Raw genomic sequence first — 27,827 nt, forward strand, 5'->3', positions numbered from 1 at the left:
AAAAGCTTTTATTTTTTTTTCAAAAAAAAATTAATTTTTTAATTTCAAATTAAAAAAAAAAAATTATTAAAAAAAAATTAAAATTTAATTATTTTTTTTCAACGGAATTTTTTTTAAACCTAACCTTTTTATTTACAAAAAAATTAAAATTAAAATTATTTTTTTTAAACAAACTTTTTTTTTTTAATTAAAAAAATTATAATTTTTTTAAACATTATTTTTTTTAAATTTAAAAATAGAAATAGTTAAAAAAAAAAAAAAAAAAAAAATTAATTTCCATATTTAACTAAAAAAATTATAAATTTTTTTAAACATTATAACTTTTAAATAAACATTATAATTATAATTTTTTTTTAAACAAACTTTTTTTTTTTAATTAAAAAAATTATAGTTTTTTTTAATTTTCATATATAAAAAAATTATTAAAAAAAAATTAACGGAATTATTTGTTTTTTATTAAAAAAAATTATTTTTTTTGGGCCGCCGCCCCCCGGCTGCCCGTGGGCGGAGGTGCCTGAAACAATTTTTGTTGTCCACTGTTGGATGTGTCAAGGCCATGCCGCACACTGCGCGCTGACTATGCTCGGTCTTCATGGCAGTGCTCTGTGAGCACCTTCGCTTCCGAAGAGATCCATGGCTCTCAATTTCTCACTCTGCCAAAAACTTCCTATACGCAAGATGCTCCGTAGAGACTCAGCGCACAGCAAGTTTTAGCTACTCCGAACTTCTCCTCTCTCATTGAACTCCATTCCGTCAATTTCTGAAAAAAAAAATTAATATAAATCGTGGAAAAAAATGTAAAATCGACCCTTTATGATGAAAGAATATTAAATTAGAACATGAAGGAACTTACAATACATAACACTAAAGCTTGTTATGGAAATTTGGAAATAGAAGAAAGTCCTGGTTTAACAGAATTATATCTCATTTCCCAAATCTGGGCCAGATGATTTTCCCAGAAAAATTTCATACCTTCGGTGTATCTTTACTAGTAATACGTTCGTTGCAACAGTAGCATACATTCATTCACTGTGACGAGTTTCACCTCTATCTACCATAATGTAAAGTGGAATCTGAACTGTATGCCATTCGACTGCTGCTAGAAGACTTTGCGCGACCAACATTATTTGAATAGCAGGAAGTAGAGCGAGAATCAAGTGGGGCTATGGGAGGCAAAACGACATATATAGCCAATGGCCTCGAAGAAGGAAGCGGCATCAACTGCTCATTGGGGTTTAGGAGAACCTGCAGCGCTTGTCTGATTGAAGGACGCAACTGGGGATCCGGATGCGTGCAAGCAAGCCCCAAAATCAATGCTCGTTTAATCTGTTCTTCCTCAAAATCTCCCTCCAATCTGGAATCCACCGCATTCGTAACTCTTCCCTGCCCGTAAAGTCCCCATATCCAATCCATCAAATTCTCCTCTTCTGATACCGGATTTCGCTCCACCACCCGCCTGCCGCTTGCCACCTCCAACATGACGACCCCGAAACTATAAACATCCGACTCCGAAGTGGCCTTGCCTGTGTAACCGCACTCGGGTGCCCAGTAGCCAGGCGTCCCTGCTAGCTTGGTGGTCACAGCCGGAGATGTGTCGTCGTGTTCAATGAGCCGGGCGAGGCCGAAGTCACCCAGACGGGCATTGAAGTCCCCGTCGAGCATGACATTGCTGGGTTTAATGTCCCGGTGAACGATCCTTTGCTCCCACTCTTTGTGAAGGTACAGGATAGCCGAAGCGAGCCCGCATAAGATTCTATGTCTGAGAGCCCAATTCAGAGGAGGCAGATTCTGATTCCCACGCTGATCACTTTGCTGCCTGAAGATGATCTTGTCGAGGGTTCCGTTGGGCATGTAGTCATAGACGAGCAGCAGCTCGTCACGCTCGTGGCACCACCCCTGGAGACGCACTAGGTTCCTGTGTCGAAGTCGGCCTATGGTGTCGATCTCCGAGAGGAATTCCCGTTTTCCCTGTCCCGACCAGGCGGACACTCTTTTCACTGCCACCAGTGCCGTGGCCCCGTCTCGGCCTTCCAAGGTTCCCCTGTAAACGCTTCCAAAGCCTCCGGTTCCGAGCACTTCCGTCTGGCTGAAGTTCTTTGTCGCTTCCGACAAAACTTTGTAGGAGAACCGGCGAGGGGCGTAGGGTGAAGCTGACGATCGGTGCTCTATCATCGATAATTGCCCGCTTAGCCCCCAATCTGAGCTCAGCTTGGCAGCTCTTCTTGCTTTCACAATTTTTCCGAGGAACCACGACAATAGCCCCAATAAGGATGCAATGGAACAGACGAGCAGGCTGACCTTCAGGACCGTCCTTGTCGATCTTCCCGCCGACCTCGATGCACTGACGGGCGCTCTATTCAGCGACCATTCGGGCAAGCTCGTCGAACTGAAATTCCAGTCCAATATACGTTGAATCTCGTAAGAATCACCTGTTGCCGCCGAGAATCCAAGGTAGGTTGATCGTGGAACGGTGCTTGATAACTCGATTGTTCGGTTCAAGATGCTCGTGTAAGGAATTGGTCCGTGTGCATAGTGGCGTATATCTGCAGGTTTTTGTTCCAACCATCGTAACTGATTCGAACCCTTATCGGTCGCCCTGACTTCATATTGATGCTGTGTTGTTCCAGATTGGCGGTCGCGTCGGATTTGATGCTCTTGACGTCTATGCCAACATGGTTATCGTTCGTCCGGATCGAAGAGGTTTTGGAAAGTATCAAATTCAATGGCCCACAGGCACCTTTCATCTCTTTAGTTTCTCCTTATGTGCTAACCATGCCAACACGTTCCACAAGAACAATATAACCTCATCATTGTGTGCATGTGCCCATACCTCGTTTTTAAAGGCCTATATAGACTTATATTCAATTTATACAAGAATATAGGTGATGTAGTAAATACAACATTTGAGTTTGATCATTTCCCTAAGAAATTACACCAACAACTTCTCCACTCAAGTTGTGAAACTGTGTCCTTTGCTCAGCCAGTCAATGGGCTATATTTCCACATTATTTTACATGAATTACAATTCATAGCAATATTTACTAGAGGGGCAACCAAAATGGATTTCACATATTACACAAGGCATTGTTCATAGTCAAATATTTCTCTTTGAAGATAGTTGGTTACTCTTAAGACAATGCCTCTGCTATGCACTAAATTTTAGTAATTTTTCGTTCTAACCACTCAGGTATAGTAGCATTGTCAACTTCCATATCAACATTATGTCAATCTTTCTTACTTGGTCTTATCTTCCTTTTAGACTATTTTACTACATCTGTTCTTTCAATGTTAATATGGAAGGGTCATCTCCATCGTCTCGTCCAACATGTTCTTCATTATTTTCTTTTGTCCTTATATTTGACCATTGTTTCTTTTGGGTAGAAGAGGAACTCCTACACGATGGATCCCCTTTGGGGTTCGAAACATCGACAAGATTCTTTTAATATTGTGGATAATCTGAACTATTTTTTCTAAAAGAAGGCCACAAAATTTTAAAATATAACAACTCCCACATGGTCGAGAGGGAGAAGAAGATTGTACATTAGTTTCATTTTCCCTGCTTTTCCTTGTTATGGTATTTTGACATTGAGTATTTGTACTATTATGAATGATCAAATCATCATTGCATACTATTTTTTCTTTCTTCTTTGTTATGCCCCTATACTACTAGTGTAACCCCTTATAGTTATTAGTACAACCCCTTTATTAAATTGTTGTACCCATGTAGTTCCCATATCGTTATTATTGTGCCCCATAGAAGCCCACTATTGTTATTATTGTGCCCCTACATTATTATTGTTATGTCGGCTCTGATTATATTATGACCCCTTAGACTCCTATATATAGAAAGGAGGTCTTGTCATTTGTATCAACGAAGAATTGTTCATTTGTGTAATGTAAAGGAGGTTTCCCGTCAAAGAGGCTAAATTTTAAGGCGTTCATCTATCTTTTCTCTCTTTTTGTGAGCTGGTTTCATAACATTTGGTATCAGAGCTTTGGATTCTAGGGTTTCATTGCTCCAAACAAGTCATCATGGCATTCATGCTATAACTTTTTTTCTAGGCCGTTTCAGATGCTTAAAAAAAAACCCATTTTGGTAGAAATCGTTCTGAACCTTGGATCCGAATTTCAAAGCTTTTCGTGTTATATTTGCGAATATATGTTCTGAGGAAGTTTGCCCTTTTGCATACTCCCAAATTACATTCCAAATAAGTGACCAGGAGAAAATCATCATAACTTTTGTTCTAAGCATCACATTGAAATTTCATAAGAAGTTTCAGAAATAGGACTTCCTGTAGTTTTATGTATATCAGTTTCAGGTACTAAGGTTGAAACAGTGACACATGGAACTTTATACAAGTTCGCTCTACTGAACCAGTCTATAATTAGGTCATCGTGGGAGATTTGACATAACACTTCCTTACAGAATCTAATCTTGATCAGACTTGTGGAATTAGAAATAAAACATAGATAGATACTGTAGGAAGAAATTTCAAAACTTGGAGATCTGAAATTATAGAGTTACATTCGTTTCAAGATCGAGCACCTAAAATCAAGAAAAGGAGATATGAGGAAGTTTGATGGCAAGGATCCGGTAAATTGGATACTTCAGATGGAGCAATATTTTGATCTACATGGTGTACCACTGTTACAAAAGGTATGTATTGCAACTTCATATTTAGAACCAGATCAATTTTTATGATATAAAGGGCTTTGTTATCATAAACAACTTGTTACGTGGTCAATTTTCACGAAGGAAATAATAACACATTATGAGGATACAAAGAGAAACACCTTTTTTAGAGCAACACCACAACAATTGGAAGAAAAAAGAGAAAAAGGTGTTTGTTATAAAGTGGAAAGCAAAATTATGGCAACACCGAAGTCCACCCCTCACAACTATAAAGATGGAAGTGTTGTTTCTCCTAGCCTTCCACAACCTACAAGGGTTACACCACAGCAATTGGAAGAAAAAAGGGAAAAAGGGCTTTGTTACAATTGTGATAGAAAATGCATTAAAGATCATAAGTGTGCTGAGAAGAAATTATTTTACATAGAGTATGAAGGGGAGGAAGAAAATGATCAAGAAACATCAAAAGAAGAGGATACACGCCAGGACCCAACCCCAGCGAAATAAGAAATGAATCTGACCATATCTTGTAAAACATTGACAAGAATTACCACTCCTCGAACTCTCAAGATAGAAGGACATATCAAGAAGAAAAGGTTCAAGAAGTGAAAGATCACATCGAGAAAGAAGAAATGAATCCAGCCATATCTTGTAATGCATTGGCCGGAATTACCACTCCTCAAACTATCAAGATAGAAGGAAATATCAAGAAGAAAAATGTTCAAGAAGTGCAAGATCAGATTGAGCATCAAGAAATGAATCCGACCATATCTTGTAAAGCATTGGAAAAAATTACCACTCCTCAAAGTCTCAAGATAGAAGGACATATCAAGAAGAAGAAGGTTCAAGCAATGAAATATTAGGAAGAAAAGTATCAAGAAACATCAAAAGAAAATGATACTCACCAGGAACCAACCCTAGAGAAAGAAGAAATGAATCTGACCATATCTTGTAATGCATTCATTGGAATTACCACTCCTCAAATTATAAATATAGAAGGAAATATCAAGAAGAAAAAGGTAATAGTGTGTTGATGCCTCAAAAATCGCTGCAACAACAATGGGGGATAACCACCCGGTCCGGACCTTAAAGCAGCTCCTTTTCCGTTTGGATTAGTGGCTCCGACTGGTTTAACTAGGTCCAGTTACCTTCTCCCTATCACTATTGATTTATGATGTATCTTTAACTACCAATAGACAGGGATATCAGATCACTTCTTCTTGCTAATCAGGCAAGAGAATGACCCTTAAGCTGATTTGGGTTCAGCCAAGCCACAACTAAAATTTTGCCTCTTTGAGAAGAGGACTTAAAAGAATGTAGAAATTAATCTAAATGCAAGCTTATTCTAAGATGCAAGCAAAATAAACTAATCTTAATCCTATCTTAATTAGGCAGATATAGATCTAACCCAACAAATAGCAAGATAATTAAAATATTGGGATTTTAAATATGTCTTGTTTATAATGAATATCAAGTTAATGAAGTAGTTCAATTAACTGATATTATGGACATCAAAACATATCCTATTGAAACCTCTTAACTGAAATAATAAACCAACAACATTCAGGAAGTAGTTCACAAAATTGATATTAATTATCAAATCAGTAAATCCAATAATTAAACAATAATATGTGGAAATAGTTCACAACACATTACCATTCAATAAATCAGTTTTATAAGACAGATTTCTGAATAAGTAGTTACTCAGAAATGAGAAATTAATTCATAAGAATAGAGATACATAATAACAACATTGAGACAAATTACCCATATTGACAATAGTGCACAAACATGAATAAAATGACACATTCTTGTTACCATAAAAATGAAACTGATATTTGAAACAGTAGTATTAGAAATACCAATTTATTGCATCTATCTCTCTGTCCCTGGTCTCCAACAACTCTTTACATTGCTTGAACTTCTACTTTCAAATCGAAAGCCACAATAGTGCAAACTTTGCCCTTCATGTATAATTCGAGATACAAAGGGAAAATCCTCAATAATCCCCAGATCTGAGATTTTCTCTCCTCTCTCCTACAACTCTAAATTTCTATTACAGTAGTGCTTTTAGAAGTCTAGAATTGCAGAGGAGAGCAGTCCCTATTACATTCTGCAATCTGCTATTTATAACATTTGCAAAGGAATTCTTGAGAAGAAAGTTTGTTGAAGATAAATCTGCCAAATCCAATTTTATTTGCTCTAAATTCCAATCTTTAATTGCTGGAGCATTCTCATTGATTGAGATCTTTTTTTCATATCTCTTCTACTATTTTCCTGCAAAAAGAAATCAAAATAAATTAAGATTCAATCAATAAAATCAAAATATCATTTCTGGCAATTAAAACAAATCCAATCAAATTCTATTTAAATAAATAATTGAAAATAAAATATAAGCTCTCTATTGATGTCTGGGATGGTTTGATTGGCCAAGGATATTATTGATTAGTGAATCTGCAATTTAGAAGAGGCTTTGGCAAATGAAAATGAAGAAAATAACTCAGAAAATTGATTTTGTTTTTAGAAATTCGGAGCTTGATTTTATGCATGATTTTTGACCCAATAAATGACCAAATCTGTTAGTGAAACCTCCTCAAAAATGTTTTCCTTGATTTTATCTTTCCAATGAGCTATCATGTGCCTCATTTAGCCAAGTAAAACTCATTCTACGAGCTTCAAAGTTTATGAGTCAAATATGGCATAAATCTGAAAATTCTGTTGCTGAGCTAAAAATCTAATTCTAAATTAGGATTCTAATTAATTCTAAATTAATCGTTAATTATAAACTAAACTAATTATTAATAACTATTTATTAATCTAACTAACTAATATCTAATTAACTATTTATAAACAAATTTAATCTAAACAATAACCAATTAATATTAATCTAAATGATAATTAAATTTTAATTTAATTTAATTAATTAAATTCTATATAATAATCTAATTAATTTAAAATTTATTATTAAATATGTAAACTATTTTAAATTAATAAAAAAAAACCTACCTTACTTCATTTGCTCCACTAACGTATGAGTGAGTTTTAAAACTCAAACGAATGGATTACGAAACTTTAGTAAATGCCTTTTGAATTATGCTTATCGGGGATTGGGGAAAGAGAGGTCCTCGGGGTCTTTAAAAGATGCATCCATTGAAAAGCTTCGATGCGATCTACCCTTAATAAATTTTATTTTATGATATTTTTGCTTATTGCTTTTTGACTTTTTATAATCGAGAAATCGACAATCAGGAGAATGGAGGTATCAAGGGTATGGAATGATATGTGTCGATAGAAATCCTTTATTCGATTCAAATCCCCGATGCGATTAAGTTTTATTTTATATATTATTTTTTATATATTAAATTTTAATTTAATTTAATTAATTATATATTAATTTAATTTAATTTAATTAAGACTTAATATCATTTTTTTTATTTTGGTTTTATTTTAATGAAATTTAGTTAAGTTGTGAAATTATCTAAACTACAGCCACTTGAAAAATAAATAAATAAAATAAAAATAAACTACAACTACTTGGATGTTTGGGTTTTCGGGATTAGTGATCTATTTTGAAAATTAGAATAAATTACTAAAATCCTGATGTTTCATGATTTGACTGCATAACTAGAAATGGAAAAATGTTAGTAAAAACTCACTACGGGCTAATATTTAAAATGAATGCATTATTGAACTAATTTATTTACAAAATGCAATATTGTACATTTATGCATTTTTAACCCATGCTACATAAATGATCAGACTTTCAAAGGAGTGTCATTTTCAAACCAGTTGACCAAATGAGGCTAAACGAGCGTCAATGGGAAGCTTATAAAAAATATATTCTAACAAAGCAATCAAAACAAGAATCCAAAGAAAATGAAAAATTAACAAAAGCGTAAGATAATTAATTAAATAAAAATTTTAAAAGTTGTTTAGCCAAAATTTTTATAGAAAGGATCCCCATTATTTGAGTTTAACACATCAATAATGGGGGGTTGTGTTTTTACCACAACATAGTGTTGATTGATTCGGGTAGTACCCATAATTTTATTAATTGTAAGATAGCCAAGGAATTGAATTGCTTCCTATATCCAACACCAGAGTGTGAAGTGACATTTGTAAGTGGAGGAACCATAAATTGCTCCAGAAAGTGCCATAATATCAAGCTATCCATGGGAGAATATGTATTGAATAGCCCAATGCTTTCCGTTCCAATGGGTGGTACTAATGTCGTACTAGGAGTCCAATGGCTACAATCCCTGGGTACAATAGCTTTTAATTTTCAAGAACTTTTTATGAAATTTTCTTCGAAAGGAAATGAAGTTGAATTAAGGGGTATCACAGGGAAACCAGGAAAGATAATCAGCTCTGACGGAATGACAAAGCTTCTAAAGAAATAACAATGAGGCATAATTGCATAATTATGTTTGCTAACGGTTCGCACATCGAAATCATGTATTTCTCCAGATCTCCAAAAAGTCTTGGACAATCATTCCAAGGTATTTGAGACTCCCAAATGTCTCCCATGTATTCGTGATCATGATCATGCTATTCATTTTATTCTACGAATTGTTCCTCCAAACGTCAAGCCTTATAGATATCCATATGCCCAAAGAAGTGAAATTGAACATATGGTTGAAGAAATGGTAGAGGTTGGTAAAATTATCCAACCAAATTTGATAAACAAAGCAAGGTATGAATGGAAGAATGGAGAAGCAAGGTGGGAACTCATTCAAAAGTTTTTGAATATCCCAGTTCCAACAATATTGCTAGAACTTGACAAGGAAGGAAAAAGCATATTGGAACCTGAAGCATTTACAGAACCGAGAAGCCGACAATTACAAAATCGATCAATTTCAAAGCATCTCATCAAGTGGAAGAACTTACCTACTGAAGATTTCACATGCAAGGACAAGAATTTTATACAGAAGCATCAAGAACTACTCAAGCGTTGAGGACAACACTTTTGAAGGAGAGGGGCATGTTAGGCCCCTATACTGCTAGTGTAACCCCTTATTGTTATTAGTACAACCCCCTTATTACATTTTTGTACCCATGTAGTCCCCATATTGTTATTATTGTGCCCCGTAGAAGCCCACTATTGTTATTATTGTGCCCTTACATTATTATTGTTATGTCGGCTTTGATTATATTATGACCCCTTAGACTCCTATATATAGAAAGAAGGTCTTTTCATTTGTATCATCGAAGAATTGTTCATTTGTGTAATGTAAAGGAGGTTGCCCCCTCGAAGAGGTTGTATTATAAGGCTTTCATCTATCCTTCCTATCTTTTTGTGAGCTGGTTTCATAACATTCTTAGAAGTGATTGGGTCATTGTCACAAATTCCTTCTACAATATTTGTTGTTATACAAGATTTATGATTGTGGACAAAAGTATCTCCCCTAAGTTAGTGGCTAACCTAGAAAAACAAAGAGATAAGGAACATGATTATTTTTCCTTAAAGTAAATAGATGACGGAGTGATTCCTACCTAGAATCCTTCACACACTTTGCTCCTTCTTTAGCTTGGAAGCTCCAATTCCATCAATAAATGCAAAAATTAGAACCTGCATAGTCAGATAACACAAGCCAAGAAACTACGAGATCTATGCAGTATCATCTAAATACTTCATTCAATAGACCAACATGGTATTGAAATAAGTGAAATAACCACATCATATATAGGAAAAAAATGAATTCTTTGCATTAATATAAATGGAAGGAGATTACAACCATAAGTAGCAGTTGATCTTGTAGAAGAGCTCCTCCAAGTTGTTGAATTGTCCTTTCCTTGTGACAATATGCACCTCCATTCACCCTAAATACATGAGATAATAACCACTCACCACAATAGCATAAGGGAAAAATCACTCTCCAAAAGCCAACCCCCAACCACATAGAAGGCTGGGAATATATAGAGAAGTAGGGTAAGTTGGAGTTCTTATCCAATTACCAATCTAGGGTAAGTTATCCACCTTTGATGGAGGGATAGGATCAAAGGATAAGTGGTGAAAACTCCAAATTAGGGAAGGATAAGATCTGAATGTTTTATCCAAGGTAAGTAGTTAAAACAACTTTTGGAAACTCCTAGAAGGGGAAGCTTGCAGAATCCCAATCATTCTCCCAGATTTCTAGGACTAACATAGGTGCAAAGGGGAGCAACTTTCTAGTAACCAATGTAGGCCATATTAGGGCAACATGTAGGTGAATGCACCCTAGTAGGTTTACAGGGAGTGTTGGTCCTCAAATTGGCTCAGATGAAGCATTTCAGGGTTGAAATTCTGGGGGATGAAGGGAAAATGCTTAGGGTTTTGTGCAAGATGGTGACAAGTAGGAAGAGGATGTTGATTGATCCCATCAGGAGGATTACTGATCAGAATCTGTGACAAAATGGCCTATAACAGAATGCCCCATAAAGCACAAAGTCATAGATGATGACTAATGACTGAAGTGCTTTACCTTGTGACAAGTTGGGATCAAGGAAAATCGATGAGCTTAATCTGTTACAATACATTTAAAACATGACATATTTGTTTGCTTAGGAAGGCATCAACATACTTAGATAATAAGCTAACATAACTTGTATAATGATCAAAATACGCGTCCACAGATGCAACTGGTGGACCCATGACTAGGGTATTGTCTATGTGATCACGACCATCATACATTGTGATCTTTGTATAAATCCTAAAATCACAACCCAAATGGGTGAAACTATATTTGGGGTCTTCTATCTCATTCACATGACCAACCAATGTACGAGTCTAACCATGTGAATCAATGATCTAGAGTCGAACATGGTAGACACCATCTGATTACCGACCAATGATGTAAGTCATTAAAAAATGCAAGAGAAACCACCAATGATGTTAATGGCTCTCAAGGTACTATAGTACAATCCATATGGTGTAAATGAATGAGTTGATGTCGAACACCACACTGAATATTTCGATCGAAGGCCACTAATGTAAACCTATTGGCGAGAGCGAGGAAACTTGCCATTGATGTATGCAAGCATGAAGGTACCAAAGGCGTGTTTGTAAGTCAACTTCCTATATGATGCATTGATTTCGACAGGAAGAGACCTGTCACAGGAGGGCCTTGATGTACCCCCCATCAACGACGCAAAATAGGTATCATGATTGGGACCAAATGATCATAATGATGTTGACATGGAACTGGATCAAGAAAGGCACACATGAAATCAAGTATTAAGAGTATTGTAGTAGAGATCAATTGCATGACTTCTCTTGAACACACCGGCGACACTGAATGGAGTTGGCAGCATTGACCCAAAACCGAAATGAAGGTTCTGAAAACGATATGATAACGAAAAGAAAAACAAGTTACCCAACCCAATAGCCATGGAGATAAAGTGGAAGGGTATCGTGTTCAAGAGCGACTCGCAGCCATTATAAAAATGCAATCCCTTGTTTTCCCAATTTCCCCAACCATATTGGTCAATACCTCTTTATTTTTTAACAATCTTGAGGAGGATAACATATGCTTGATTTGTAAGTTCATCCTTCAGATGAATCCCTTCGAGTATATTTAGAGTACCCTGAGAAGGAGTGGTTTGGCCTCCTCATGATCAATGAGTCCATCACTATTTGATGTCTTAATGAGTCTAGCGAAGGTAACAATTGACATCTTTTCATGTTTAGAGAGTTTGAAAAAGAGATGAAAAGGAAAACTCCAAATGTCCCTTGTTGTAGGTAGTCCCTTAGGTACAAAAAGGTAGAAAACAATACCCAAGAGAAATTCTTAGCCATGTTCGACTAAGGTATTCTATTTTTGTAGCTAGTCTATCTCAGTCCAGAAAAGGGTGACTTATATTGTGTAGACATCTTTTCATTTACTTTTACGAGTTCGAAAATATAAGTGCTCAGTGATATTTTCATATTTTGGGAGTCTGAAAAGCGCTGAAAGTGTATGATCGGCTAAGCATATGATGACAATGGAATGAGAAAACCAAGGTTCATTTGGGAAAAATAGGCTGATAAAAATGGTAATCATGAGGGATAAAATGGGAATGGTTTCATTGTTACATAAGCTTGAAACATGGGAAACTATGCTTGAAAATAGTTTCATTTTTACACAAGCTTGAAACATGGGAAACTATGCTTGAAATTGGTTTCATTTTTACACAAGCTTGAAATAGAGAAAAAACTATGCTTGAAGTAAGTTTGCATGCCCCCATCATAATGAATCAATTAAAGATACATGCCTCCCAAGCTTCATTTCATGCACCTAAGTATACTACTAGGTACTAACAGGTGGATGGAATGAAGGTTCATATACGAGATCAAGTGAAATACTTGATTGGGAATTTATGAGTTCTAATCAAAGAATTTGATTAGAAGAGGATTTGTTTCATTTTTTAATGAGCTTCACAGAGGAAAAGAACTATGCTCATGACACCTTGTTTCATTTTTTAACGAGCTTGATACAAGACAAGGAACTCTACTCAAGGAACCTTGTTTCATTTCTTAAGGAGCTAGACACAAGAAAATGAACTTTTCTCCAAGGACCTTGTTTCAAATTTTAACAAGCTTGACACAAGAAAAGGAATTATGTTCTAGGACCTTATTCATTTTTTAAACAGCTTGACATGAGAAAAGGAACTCTGCTCAAGGAACATTGTTTCATTTTTTAAGGAGCTTGACACAAGAAAAGGAACTATGCTCTCAAATCAGATCATGACCTCGAAGAGACCATGGCTTCCAAGAGGTTCTCATTAAATGGGAGAACAACACTTTGGAAGGGATCAAAGGATCCATTGGAAAGATCATAATCCAATGCCCCCAGTAATGATTCACCATATCACCTACTGGTCCTAGGTTGAAAGAAGTTGAGCAGACACTGAAAGGCTCATCTTCAATAGTAGGTATGTGAATGGGATAGGTTGCCACATAATTAATGTATAGCGAGGAGGATAACACTTGAAAATTAGGAACACTTAGGGAAGTAGGATGATTGGCAGTCAATTCAGGACCAACAAATGAAAGATAATTGATAACCATCAATAGTCTTTTCTACAATTTTATTTATCATTTCTAGAAGTCTCTTGGAGTTATAAGCAGAGGCCTGATTCTTAGCCCTGAAAAGTGGCTCATAATCTACGGTCGTTGGCACTAAACTACCTAAAAAGTACTGCAGTGCTTGGATGCCTTGTTGTGGGAGATATTGGAGGGTTCTAAGTGCATTTATGGCTTGTCAAGGAAGCGAATGGGGTTCTAGGTCAGTAAAATGACAACTTGTCTTAGGGGTTAGGTACCTGGGAGAGTTGGTTGTCTCCTGAAGGTTTTGTAGCTCCCGTGGAAGGTCAAATTGGTTTCATTTTTCTAGTTCCACTCCCTTAACTGTACATGGGGAGTTGAATCACATAATAGTGCTTTTTCGTCACATGTTTACCCCAGTGGACCAATTAGCTTGGGTAAATGTGGGAGGAGGGTGTTACAAACAAGGTAAAGGGCTGAGCATCTAGTGAAATTCACTATGGGATGATAAGTAATTAAGATCTAAGGGGGGATAACGTAATAGGATATGATGATGTATTTATTAATGAGAATGGGAGTTACCAAGCTCTACATTTGGAATCTAATTGCACAATCTAATTAGTTGAGAGAGTGATTAAAACTAGTATATTATGGCTCATATAGAATTAGTATCTTCTTGGCATGAGGTTTGTGTTGATAAGTGATCACAATGGATTGAGCTACTTATTTGACCAACTGAATCTAAATGCTATGAAAATTAGATGGTTGGCCATGATCAATGAGTTTGACTTTGAGATCAGGTACATCAAAGGTAGAGTGAACAAGGTTGCAGATGCTGTTAGCAAAAGGGTATAGGTAAACCACATAGCATCTATGAGCTCCTACGAGATAGATTTACAAGATCGGATCATGTAGGCATGATGATAGGTATAGGGAACCTATGCACAGGTTGTAGTAGGGTACAGGTGATCAGGATGGGGACTATAATCTCACATCAGATGGTTTTGTAATATTTAGGGACAGGATATATGTCTCGGACAACAGTGAGCTCAAGAAGCTTATCTTGAGGGATTTTCCTGTTAAGTCATATTCAGGTCACCCAAGGTACTAGAAGACATTAACAATGGTGAATAATTTTTATTATTGGACAAATATGAAGAATGAAGTGGCTTAATTTGTGGCTAGGTGCTTAGACTGTCAGCAGGCAAAGGTAGAGTGTAATAATCTAGGTGGATTACTACATCTGATTCTGATTCCAGAGTGGAAATGGGAGGTCATTTCCATGGATTTCATCACAGGTTTTCCAAGGAAATATAGATAGCATGATTCCATCATGGTTGTGGTGGTCAGGAGTGCACTTCATTCCAGTGAAGTTTACTTATTCAGCTAATGAGGTAGCACAGGTCTTCATCAGAGACGTAGTGAGTTTGCATGGTGTTCCAAGGAAGATCGTGTCAGACAAGGATGCTAAGTTCACTTCTAGATTACGGAAGGAGTTGTTTAGATTATGGAAGGAGTTATTTGCATGTTTGGGTATAGAGTTGGCCTTCAGTACATATTATCATCCACAGACAGATGGGCAAACAAAGAGGGTCAACAGGATATTCGAGGACATGTTGAGGATGTATGTGATGCATTAGCTAGAGGAGATGGGAGGAGTACCTTCTGTTGGTTGAGTTTGCATACAATAATGGTTATCAGGAATCACTAAGGATGATTTTGTTTAAGGCACTGTATGGGAAGTTTTAATACTCCCTTCAGTTGGAGTGATCCAGTGAATAGGGTATTGATAGGACCAAACATGTTGTTAGAAATGGAACAACAAATGCAAGTTATCAAGAAGAATCTAAAGGAAAAACAGGATATAAATAAGAGTTATCCAGATCAGCACAAGGTGTTTAAGGAGCTTCAGGTTGGGGAACATGTGTACTTGTGCAGCAATCCCAAGAAGGGCTCCTTGAGGATTGGATCATGTGCCAAGATGACACCTCAATTTTGTGGACCTTTCAATATTCTTGAAAGGATTGGACTAGTAGCCTATCAACTTGCACTGCCTACGACAATAAAATTCCATGATGTTCTCCGTGTGTCATTGCTTAAGAAGTATGTTAAATATGTTGATCATGTGATTGATTGGTCTATATGAAGATGGATCCAAAAGGAGAATTCTAGTTCGAACCTCAGTGTATTTTGCAGAGAAATATGCTCATGCTTCAGAACTAGGCAATCGGGAAAGTTAAAGTGCAATGGAAGAACTTTGGACCCGATGAAGCTACATGGGACATGGTTGATCAACTGCAGGCTGTGTATCCTTCTTTGTTTGCTGGTTGAGCGAATGTTTCTAGTATATGTTTTGGTATATATATATATATATATATGGATATAAATGTCATAATAAGTTGTGTTATAAAGAACCAATAAGTGGTATGGGTTTCATGACATTGTAGTTGTCATGTTTATTTGCTTCTCAATGGGATTATTATTGTAAATACTGCATTGAGCTAAGTTATAAAGCTCCACGGGTAGTATGTTTTTGATTTTAGTGGTTTTGTTGGTTGTAGGTGTCATTGAACACTAAGGACAGTGTTCCCCCAATGGTAGTGTTCTGTAAAAGCCCTGGTAAAAAATTCCATCTAATAAAAGTTAATAAAGGCAAAGTAATAACCAAGTCCATGGGACACTTATTCCAAGCTGAATGTTGGGAAAGACATCCTAGTTTGGGTGTTCATTTGGTTTGTTATGGCTAAGGAAAATGGAAAAGGAATTAGAAAAGGAAAGAGGCATTAATTAGCACTTTATTATGAAAATAATGGAAATTAGGAGAAAAGGAAGGTGAAAGGTCATAGGTTGCATGTGAGGAGGAAAATGAAGGAAAAATAATGGAAACTGAAGAAAATAGAGGCCTCATTATAAAAATGATTTTGAGGATCAGTTCACAACCTTTTGTCAACTCAGTTTTGGAGCTCTCTCTCTCTACTCTCTCTGTCTCATACCCTTGGACACATAGAGTATTCTTAGAGTGCTCTAGCATTAGAGGAAAGAAGGCAAAGGAGGGACAAGGAAGTAAGAGGAAGAAAATATCAAGAAAGGAATATGAAGATCAAGTGGCTACATCAAGAATACTTGCATATATCAAGTTGCATATATGATTTCCTTGCTAGTTTTGACATGCATGTGTGTTTTGGTTCGCTTGTGCTCATTGGCATGGGTTTTTCTAGGTGCGGTAATGTTTTTCAACCTTGCCTTGCCATTTTTGGATAGCTAGGGTGTGATGGGGTACTCTTGTTTTGGTTGAGTTGGATTGTCATATAGTTTGAAAACTCAATGGGGTGGTATTAGGAGGATACACAAGGCCTAGGAATCCCTGGAATGGTGAAGGTAGGATTGTGGTAAAGCCTGATTGTGTATTCCCACATTAGGCCTAGGAATCCTCGATTGGTGAATATCAGGATAAATGGTAAATCCTAGAGGTTGGAGCCTCGTGGGCCTAGGAATGCTCGACCAGTGAATGACATAATATATTGTAAAGCCTAGAGGTGGAGATGGACAAATTACTCATGATTTAGGTGGAGAGATTCAAAGGCATCCATGCTTGTTTAGGGCTTAGTGATCGTGTGGGATTGTGGTAAACCTTGGTTTTATTGATGAGGGTTTCAGGCCTAAGAATTCATTCGTGGATATATGGTGAATCCTGAGGAAGCCCTAGTCTATTTTGTTGTGTGTTTCACATTCATGCTTAGAATATGGCACGGGGGTGATTGGTTGAAATAAATATTTGGTTCAACCCAATCTATGGACGGGTGGTTAATGGAAGTCCCTAGCTTGGTTGGCTTTTGCATATGTTAATAAGAGTTATTTTCATCATGTGTTCTATGTGTAAATTTACTTGTCATTATGTGTCTTTAATGGTTGTTCTATCATTGATATATCTCCAGTTATTTTCTATTTATAAGCATGTTTTATGACAGTGATGATGTATGCCTCTCATCTTGTTTTGATTAGTAAATGAATGAATGAAGAATGTATGACCTAGTAGATGATAATGAAGCTATTGTGAGAAGGCATCAATCCTTCTTGATGAATATAAGATAAGTATTGGACCCCTATGCTCAGATTTGTTGTTATAACCTGTAGATTATATTCTCATGACATGTTTGATGGAATTCCTGTCATGGCTAGTAGGGGTAAAGTTACATCCTTGCTAATTTATTTCATTAGTAGTCTTTTCTACAATTTTATTTATCATTTCTAGAAGACTCGTGGAGTTATAAGCAGGGGCCTAAGTCTTAGCCCTGAAAAGTGGGTCATAATCTAGGGTCATTGGCACTGAACTACCTGAAAAGTACTGCAGCGCTCGGATGCCTTGTTGTGGGAGCGATTGGAGGGTTCTAAGTGCATTGATGGCTTGTCAAGGAAGCGACTCTAGTTCTAGGTCAATAAAATGACAACTTGTCTTAGGGTTCAGGTACCTGGGAGAGTTGGTTGTCCCCTGAAGGTTTTGTAGCTCCCATGGAAGGTCAAATTGGTTTCGTTTTTCAGTTCCACTTCCTTAACTATACATGGGGAGTTGAATCACATAATAGTAATTTTTCGTCACATGTTTACCCCAGTGGACCAATTAGCTTGGGTAAATGTGGGAGGAGGGTGTTACAGACAAGGTAAAGGGCTGAGCATCTAGTGAAAGTCACTATGGGATGAGAATTAATTAAGATCGAAGGGGGGATAACGTAATAGGATATGGTGATGTATTTATTAATGAGAATGGGGGTTACCAAGCTCTACATTTGGAATCTAATTGCACAAGCCAATTAGTTGAGAGAGTGATTGAAACTAGTATGTTATGGCTCATATAGAATTAGTAACGACAAATAGGACATGTTCCAAGCCAAAACCATATTTCTCCATTGCTTCCCTATAGTGGGAATAGTGGTCAGAGAGGAGATGAGGAATTTAAGCGATCACGCGAGGAAGTAGTAGGTGAGGAGGTGATAACCCAAGTGGAAGGATGGATGCATGACCTAGTGAATTCCACATGCGCTTCATTGGGGGAGAAATAAAATACCACGTGCATTCATATTGGGGAATATATATTGAGGAAAAAATGACACAATATATTGAGCATATAATAGGGGGTAAAGTGTTTTTATATTAGCAAGTATAAAAAATGGAGTCCAAAGTTAATGAAAAAATATAAAGGGGTATAAAAAAATGTTGATGAAAAAATGGATACCTACACTATCTAGTGAAAGTAGGGTTTTTTAAATTGGGAAGGTGTATTGGGTTTGTATTGTTATGGGGTTAAATAATGTAATGTTTAGAGGTATATTCCAATATGTAGTCAAATTAAGGGTGTTATTTAGTATGCCATAAACGCATGTGCTATGTCAAAGGTTCATTGGGTGAATACTGAATGAGGAATTCAAGAAATATAGAGATGAAGTTATTTTAGCTAGTAGAGATGTACTAGGTTACGAAGGAAATTGTGTCCCAAACAATTACTTTGGAGTTATATGAAATCACAAACCTAAAGTATCATCTAAGTATATTTGAAGGTAAATTCAAAGCCTTCGTTAAATGGGTTCTCATGATTGGCATATCGACTAAAAAAGTTGATGGGGAATCAGGTAAAATATAGGAATTAGATGTGGGGTGTAGGGGTTTCCATGACAACCCTATTGTCAGTTTGGAATTTCATTAACTAGTAGATGAGTTCATGAACTAGTGAGAGGGGCACATACAATAGGAGGAAACACTTTTGGATGGATGTCCTCCATTATCTATTTTTTGGTTATATGTCTATGTAGTTTGCAGTTGGCATAATCCAACCTCCAGGAAATAGATCGTATAATTTATATTTTTATTATGATTATTAAGAAGAAAAATGGCTAAGTAATAGATAGACACTATACTTTAAGGATATAAGAGTTCCTAGTTTCCGAGGTTGCAAGCCTCCTTGGAAATTTTATAAAAAATTTTTAAACTTTTGTGAATATTATGAAATATAAGGACGTAGGTTTAGAATTTAAAAAAATAAGGGGAACAACATGAATCTCAACATACTGGAAATACTATATGAATATAAATATTAATAACATTGAACTACCAAGGATACAAATAATAAGCTATAGGTATGCAATGAACTTATGTAACAATAATTAAAAATGGGAGAAGGAGACTTCTCATGATTCACCCTTTGGTGTGCCCTACCTAGGGGAGTTCTAGAACCATATCAAATAGTTTTTAAATGAAAAATGAACTCATCTATTTATTCTACAATATGCAAAAATTACATAAGTGATATCTTTTTGTTCTATCTTAGCACAATTTTAGTAGCCTACTTCATAACATGAGGAATAACAAGACTAGTGTCCCTATCATCCTAACTCCATTCTTAGTCATATAAACATTAATTATCCATACAAAGGAGTTCTAACTAAAATGATCAATAAAATCCCTGTTTATTAGGGAGTTGTTTACCTAGTCTACTCACCCACTTATTGTAGTTGAGCCTAAAAAATTATTCTTTCCTCCTCCATCTAATTCTAATCCAAAACATAATTGACATTTAGGAATGAAAAAAACTAATGGATTAAGTGGCTAGTTGCATGAGATGGTAGCCAAGTCTAGTCACCCTCATGAATGGAGGTGACACGATCCCTTGATTATACCCATATTGAAGTCTTTTTGGATAGCCAACATGGACCAATTATGTAAGGGTTGAGCCTCTCTTTGGTGTGAGATCATAGGATTAATTCAATATGTAGGCCAATATATGATGAACAATAGTGAACATAATTTTAATTAACATAATGAACATAAATTACTAAGATACCATGAATTCATCATATTCTCATAAAACTAAGGCAAACATGTTTGTTAAAATATGTAAACAATATATCAATTTGAAAACTTGTATATTGCTTGATTTCGAAACAAACTCCTATTTTCTTTACACAACACATACGTCCCCCACTTTTAGGGTATGCTAGTTATAGAACGGAATTGCAACATTTATTTTCTTCTAAAAACAATATATTAAAAAATATGTATTTTTAAGTTGAAACACCGCATCATTTACCTTGTAAATAATATCCAGTAAAAATAAATAAATAAAGTACACCAATTCATTAGCAATTTAATCGAGAGAAACAAAATAAATAACAAAAATTATTGTATTTAAACTCACCATTCCAATTACCTTTCTCTAAAATGTAAAAATTAATAATTTGCACAATTATGATTACATTAGCTTTGGTGCTCTCTTTCCCCAACAGGCTTTGAAAGACGTTGGAATTTTAAAGTAGACTTACAATTTGTATAGTGGAGTGTTAACGGCATTTTAATTGTTAAATTGCCTCGTGACGGACAATTTGTATGTCAAATTCCAACCTTCGTAACTATATGGATATGCAACCGTAAAATCATGTTAATACCGACCAGATTCAGATAATGTTGAGATTTCATAGAAATTCCGTCTGAGTTATTCAAGGCCATACACCCTCATGCTTCATTAAGCTCAAGTCGATACCGACAAGTCACACGACGGGACGGCCGAATTTGACAATAATGAGATTTTCGTAGAAATTGTGATCCCACTTTTTGGCCGATACACTCAATTCAAGCCGATACACGTAACACCTCTATGCTTTTCATTAAAGCCAATACCGACAACTCACAAGATTTGAAGGACGGGACGTCGCTAATGACTTGACGTTAATCGTGTACAAGCGAATAACTCGGATTATAATTTCTATAAAATCTCAGTGCGCGGATGAAAATTTAGAGAAAATCTCAGATTCCGCCGCCCCGATAGTGCAGGAATTTCAAATTAAAACACGATGTTAAATTTGACTCTTTCTTTTTTTGCAATTTAGCTATATTTAACAGACCTCATGACATGCAATTTTTTTGCTGTATTTAAGGGACAAGTCACGTCGTGACTGGCCCGTCAGATTCTATCCCTGGTCCCGACGACGGTATTGACTTGAATTGACGAATAATTGGGATGGACATTTCCAGTAAAAAAAAATGTGAGTACTCTCACTCCGTCCAAGTCAATACACCCTCGTGGAATCAAGTCATTACCGACGGCAACCAATAGATCCCATGCTATTGGGCCATTAATGCTTACCCCCATCTTCTATAATGCGAATTTTTGGAAGGCGATGTGACATTGCTATGGATGTTCATACATCCATAACATTGATATTTCGGCAACGGCGTAGTTTCTGATAATGCTTCGACGTCCGCACCTTGTCGCGATTTCCGGCCTACTTTCTATCCAATCTCGTCCCGTCCTGTGTACGTCTAACGCCGGCAGCTGTAAATAGACTCAACCAATGCACCTGTAAGCGGTAAATTTAAAAAATTTCAACCTGCAATTTACCGCTCAAAATTTCAAAATTTAAAATCTGCAGTTGGCGGTTTCAATTTTGCTATTTCTTCGCGCCCATTTGAATTTTGCTGCTAATGCCTCGACCAAAGCGAGTGGAGCTATCCATAGAACTAGAAGGGTCTTTCATCCTAGAATTCAAACGGATTACAATGACAGCATGTTCCTTCATCAAGGGGTCTTTCACGCGCTATGTGAGAATGGCCAATGCCGCAGGTGCAATTGTCGTTTCTATCAATTACCGGTTGCTATCAAACATAACCTCCCGCTGCCTGCCAATGATTACCCACCGTTAAATTATTTTGAGAAAATATTCCCGTGGAATCACGAAGGCAATCTTAAGGTAGATACCAGAATGGAGGATCCAAATTATTGAAGGATAAGTTAATGGAATGGGTTCACGAAGTTGTAGCTTATGTTTGTTGCACATATAACCTAAAGATAGCGAGAAATATATGAAGTGAACGCCCAAACTTGGAAGCAAGAAACTTTGTTGAAGTAATAAAAAACTGCAATCCTGGCATATTTCAGAAGAGCAAAGAGGAAGGACGCTGAAGAAACTGTTGAAGTAATAAAAAACTGCAATCCTGGCATATTTCAGAAGAGCAAAGAGGAAGGACGCTGAAGAAACTAAAAGACAGTGAGTGAATTAGACAAGAATTTTGCCCAGTTGATACATATCCATTTTACACAAGGAACATGGGGTCTCCATGACCGACGGTGGAGGTGAGACAAAGGCAGTGGTTTGGTTTCTATTTGGTTTATGGATTTGTGCATAAGTTCAATAAAACTTCACTTCACGGTGAAGTTGAGATATTCGGGCATTTAATCAATAAAATCTGTGCAACAAACATGATGCATTTTGCGTGCATATCTTGGAATATCATATGTGGCATGCCTGTACTCTATTTCATAGATTTATGGATTTGTGATTTGTGCATTTGCCCAATGGTTTGTCGGTGAGCGTGAATGTAAGACTTGCGCCATATTGTAATATGTTTCTAGATGATTTTTCCAATGTGTTGGAATATCATATTTGGCCCTGTGTGCGTGTCTTATTTTGTAAAACCATCCCATAAAATTCAATAACAATTCAATTATTTTATTATTAAGAAGTAACTATTTCCTCATGTAATATATAATTGGAGATTATTCATATTTGACATTTTAGTGGCCAACGAAATGGAAGCTTTTATGGTTTTCCTTACCGAGGAGAGGGATTTCACAATTTTCCTATGGAAAACTTAATGGGGTTAGTAAGAGGTTATATGGAAAGTTTAATGTTTAGTTAGTGTTACAAGAGGTTATATATCTAATTTCAAGGAAATTTGAAACAATATTATATAAATATTTTTGACTATTTAATTTTAATAGTAAAAAGATAGAATTTTGTTTTTAAATTTAATTGTTATTTTAAGATTAAATTATTATTATAATAAAATAATAAGTTTTTGTATATTTAATTATTATGTAAAAAGTATGGAGTGAGCTTTTAGGTAAAAAAGTATTTGAGAAAGCTCTATCTGTAAGAATATGTGTTTCTCTATAGAAGATTAGTTGTTTAAATTCTCCATAAACTTTACCAATAAAATTCTTGTGTGGAGGGGATCCCTTTTCCTAAAAGCAAGAGAGTCTCACTCATGAATTTGGTAGTAGAAAAATTTAATATTTGATTATGATGATTAATATCCATTGAGGTCAAACTCATGCACTAAGGAAATTATTTCAATTATTAGATTTTCTTTTGGAAATCAATTTGGTTTATTAGATTAAATGTTCAATTAGAATTTTTTAGAATTTTATTTTTATGTTGTTTAAATTCTCCATAAACTTTACCAATAAAATTCTTGTGTGGAGGGGATCCCTTTTCCTAAAAGCAAGGGAGTCTCACTCATGAATTTGGTAGTAGAAAAATTTAATATTTGATTATGATGATTAATATCCATTGAGGTCAAACTCGTGCACTAAGGAAATTATTTCAATTATTATATTTTCTCTTGGAAATCAATTTGGTTTATTAGATTAAATGTTCAATTAGAATTTTTAGAATTTTATTTTTATGTTACAAAAATATTAAGGGTAGTGTTTCAAAATTCCCATAATTTTGTTGACTTAAAAGGTTAGGAGGATTGGCCATGTGACCAATCTTTTGAAAATGAGATATAACCTCTATATACTTAGGAGATTTGAAGAGAATTTGTTTATTTATCTTTAATCTTTTTTTGGTGAGAATTTGTTTTTCATTTTAAATCTTTTTATTGTCACAAAAGCAACAAGCTCTTTCAAAATAATTTTGAGAAATGAGCAATACTCTATTTCACTTTAAAACTCATAAGATTTTTTTTTTTTTTTTTTTTTTTTTTTTTTACAATAAAAATCATAGAAATATAATTATTTCTATAAATTTAAAAAAATATATAACTATTTATAATTTAATTAAAAAAATTATTTATATACATTTACTTTAATCTTAGATTCATTAAAAATATAAAAATATCTCCAAAAAAACCAATTCAATTTGAAATCATTAGCAAACATGTTTATTTGTCTTATGGTTTATGAAATTAATGTTAAAATGTATTTGTATTAAAAATATATATTTATTTAATAAAAAAACATTATTGTTTATCATTTAAGAGTTAATTTTATAAAATATTGGCGTGAAAAAGTTGTTTTCGGCATAGTCTAACGAGGCGAAGGAGTTGCCCAGGAAGTTAAAGAAATTCCGGTCATATTTAGAGAAAATCTGGCAAGGATTTTGGTAAATCCAAGTTATAGTTGTTAAACTTCAAAATTTTAGGTGTCCTAGACATTTTTGATGGTGCTGAATCCATTTCCACAATCAAAAACATGATTCAAACACTGCCTCTACAAGATTTTTTGAAATTTTTTTGCTCGGATTCTGACCACTTTTGGCTGTCCGGGCAATTCCTTCACCTCGTTAGACGACTCCGTTGTTTTATTATGATTATGTGCTTTTTATAATTTAATATGAAATAGATGTGCAATTTCTTCCATGATCAACATGAAGTTGACAAATGAGATTTAAAAGAATATTAATAAAACAACTCACTCCTTTGAGACCAAGGTAATAGAAAGTAGGTTAGGTTGGGTTGATGAGAATGGGAGTGTAAGTCAAAGGGACATCCCTAGGACAGTTAAAGGCAATATGCAAATCCATCAATCATGAGAGGAATAAGTTGGGAAGGCATAGAAAATCCTCCTTTGCAAATCTTGTAACACCAACAAGCTTGGATGAAATCACTGAACATCCTACTACAAAGTGTCATATTTATCATCTTTGTCCATCTTCAGATGGAAAAGTCAAGACGACACTTGGTAGATGCCCAATCATGTTTCCAATGCCATAGGTAAGGCTAGAATTTGGACAAATTCGCAAGCACTTTTGGAAGCTTTCAACACAACACTGATTTTGGCACAAGTCTTTGCACTTCAAATTTGCACACTTTATGGATACATGAGAGGATGAACTTCTTGGAAAAAAGACGAAGTTGTTTTCAGGGTATCAGTTAAATGTATAATTTTTGGTACGGGGTACCCACAACACATCATTGTTCGTGTGCATGGTGAGGAATACATCATGTGCAAGAGTACCCACCAATGATTTGATGTGATACTTGATGAAGTGGTTGGAATACATTCAATTATTTTTATTATTAATATTTTTTTATCATTGAGATTCACCCCTATGTGTTAGTGTCCTATTTTATAGTAATCAAAGTAAAGCTTAGTATTTTATATTATTTTGGTCAATTTGTAAAGTGCTACTATGATCCAATAGAGATCAAGACTTAGTGTCAATAGGGTATACTAAATTTTGATTGGTAAATAAATTCAAGTTATCAAAATTTTATAAGGATTTAGGTTTAATAAGTCTAGGGTAATGCATAATCCAAGTCATGAGTGAAATTTAGTTGTGGGTCATTATTCTATCATCATTCAAGAAAATTAGTGGTGTGTTTTTTAGTTAGTTTCTAGGTCAAATTAAAGATTTCAATCATAATATTACCACTGTAAGTTAATGTTGTGCATCTCTTTTTTTCTATGCTTCAACATTCCAAATTTGAAAAAGAAATCATTTCAATTAAAGGATAGCTTCTTGGCTTCAAAAAAAGTGAGAACTAGTTGAAGGAACTTTTCAGTGTGTTGTCGAAGCAGGGGAGGCTAACTATGATGCCATTCTTCCCATGTCCTTCTTTGTTTAACAGGCCAGACCCAATGTTTGTGCCTTGATTCTAAGCATTGGGATTGCCTAGAATAAGCTAAGGGGAAAACATAGTGATTAGGGGGCTAAGGGGAAAACATAGTGATTAGGGGGCTCCTTGTTGCACAAGTCTGCCACTTTCATTTCAACCTTTTGGACTTGGATAATGTTTTGCAAGTGAATATTTACACAGATCAGGGTACAGACATAGCAATAAAATAATTGTTCAGTTTGTGCTTTTCTACGAAGTGCTTCATTTCTTTTATTCCAAATCAAGTAGAGGAGTTTGATCCTAAGAAGCTGCCACTTTGCTTTAAATTCAACGAACAAAAGGAGTTTGTCACTTGTTAAGGTGATTTTCTAGGAGATGCCTATTGGGAGTATCTGGCTACAAAGTTTAGATCCAATTTCAGGTGTCATATATCTTCTCATTGCAGCCCACAAGTTATATACATGAACTATTAAGTTTAAAGAAACTGGAAATGCAAAGTATTTGGTTCAACTGTTTCATGGAAAAAAAATTAGAAAATAACAATCGACATGCACGCATTCTCAAAGCAGGTGGCGTGCTCTGGAAAATCTCTGTTTGTTCAAGGTATCCAACATGAAACTGTGAAGTCGCTGTTGAAAATCCTGCCAAATTCTTTTTCTTTGCACCTAGAAGTTGCACATTACAAGCTGACATTTTAGCTAGTGAAGGGAGACCCCCTGCAGTACCCATCAATTTCGCTACAACCGGACTCCCTGCAATAGCAGATAAATTGGGGGCAATGTGTCCCATCCTACTCTCAACAAAATCCAAAACCTTCTTTTTTGCTGCATCAACTGCAAGCGCTCTATCACATGCATCTAAAGTATTTGGCAAGTTTTCTTCTGATATAGGCTTACCACTAGTGGTAGATGCAGTGACAGAAATAACCATAATGATTGCCGAAAACATAGTGATTAGGGGGCTCCTTGTCGCACAAGTCTGCCACTTTCATTTCAACCTTTTGGACTTGGACAGTGTTTTGCAAGTGAATATTTACACAGATCAGGGTACGGACATAGCAATAAAATAATTGTTCAGTTTGTGCTTTGCTACGAAGTGCTTCATTTCTTTTGTTCCAAATCAAGTAGAGGAGTTTGATCCTAAGAAGCTGCCACTTTGCTTTAAATTCAACGAACAAAAGGAGTTTGTCACTTGTTAAGGTGATTTTCTAGGAGATGCCTATTGGGAGTATCTGGCTACAAAGTTTAGATCCAATTTCGGGTGTCATATATCTTCTCATTGCAGCCCACAAGTTATATACATGAACTGTTAAGTTTAAAGAAACTGGAAATGCAAAGTCTCTGGTTCAACTGTTTCATGGAAAAAAAATTAGAAAATAACAATCGACATGCACGCATTCTCAAAGCAAGTGGCGCACTCTGGAAAATCTCTGTTTGTTCAAGGTATCCAACATGAAACTGTGAAGTCGCTGTTGAAAATCCTGCCAAATTATTTTTCTTTGCACCTAGAAGCTGCACATTACAAGCTGACATTTTAGCTAGTGAAGAGAGACCCCCTGCAATACCCATCAATTTCGCTGCAACCGGA

The 27,827-nt window shown here is 35.6% G+C and overlaps 1 protein-coding gene across 1 annotated transcript; it reads right to left on the minus strand.

Moving 5' to 3' along the window:
* Positions 1 to 1,047: 1,047 nt before the first annotated feature.
* On the minus strand, positions 1,048 to 27,170 carry LOC149194247 (L-type lectin-domain containing receptor kinase S.4-like). Its single transcript, XM_089407605.1, has 2 exons — positions 26,795 to 27,170; positions 1,048 to 2,543 (listed from the first exon to the last, which is right to left on the minus strand). The coding sequence occupies exons 1-2, from the start codon at positions 27,168 to 27,170 to the stop codon at positions 1,048 to 1,050; spliced, it is 1,872 nt and encodes a 623-aa protein (XP_089263731.1).
* Between the last annotated feature and the right edge of the window lie 657 nt (positions 27,171 to 27,827).

Source organism: Pinus tabuliformis, chromosome 2_2 (assembly GCF_031772625.1).
Source record: "Pinus tabuliformis cultivar Carrire ecotype Pingquan chromosome 2_2, CPIR1, whole genome shotgun sequence".
In the NCBI taxonomy this organism is placed as follows: Eukaryota; Viridiplantae; Streptophyta; class Pinopsida; order Pinales; family Pinaceae; genus Pinus; species Pinus tabuliformis.

Excerpts from the sequence above, each read along its gene's own strand:
- LOC149194247 (XM_089407605.1), bottom strand. The coding sequence starts at position 27,170 with ATGGTTATTTCTGTCACTGCATCTACCACTAGTGGTAAGCCTATATCA. Across the intron at positions 2,544-26,794 it reads GCCACCTGCTTTGAGAATGC|ATATACGCCACTATGCACAC; the intron begins GTGCATGTCGAT and ends AAAAACCTGCAG.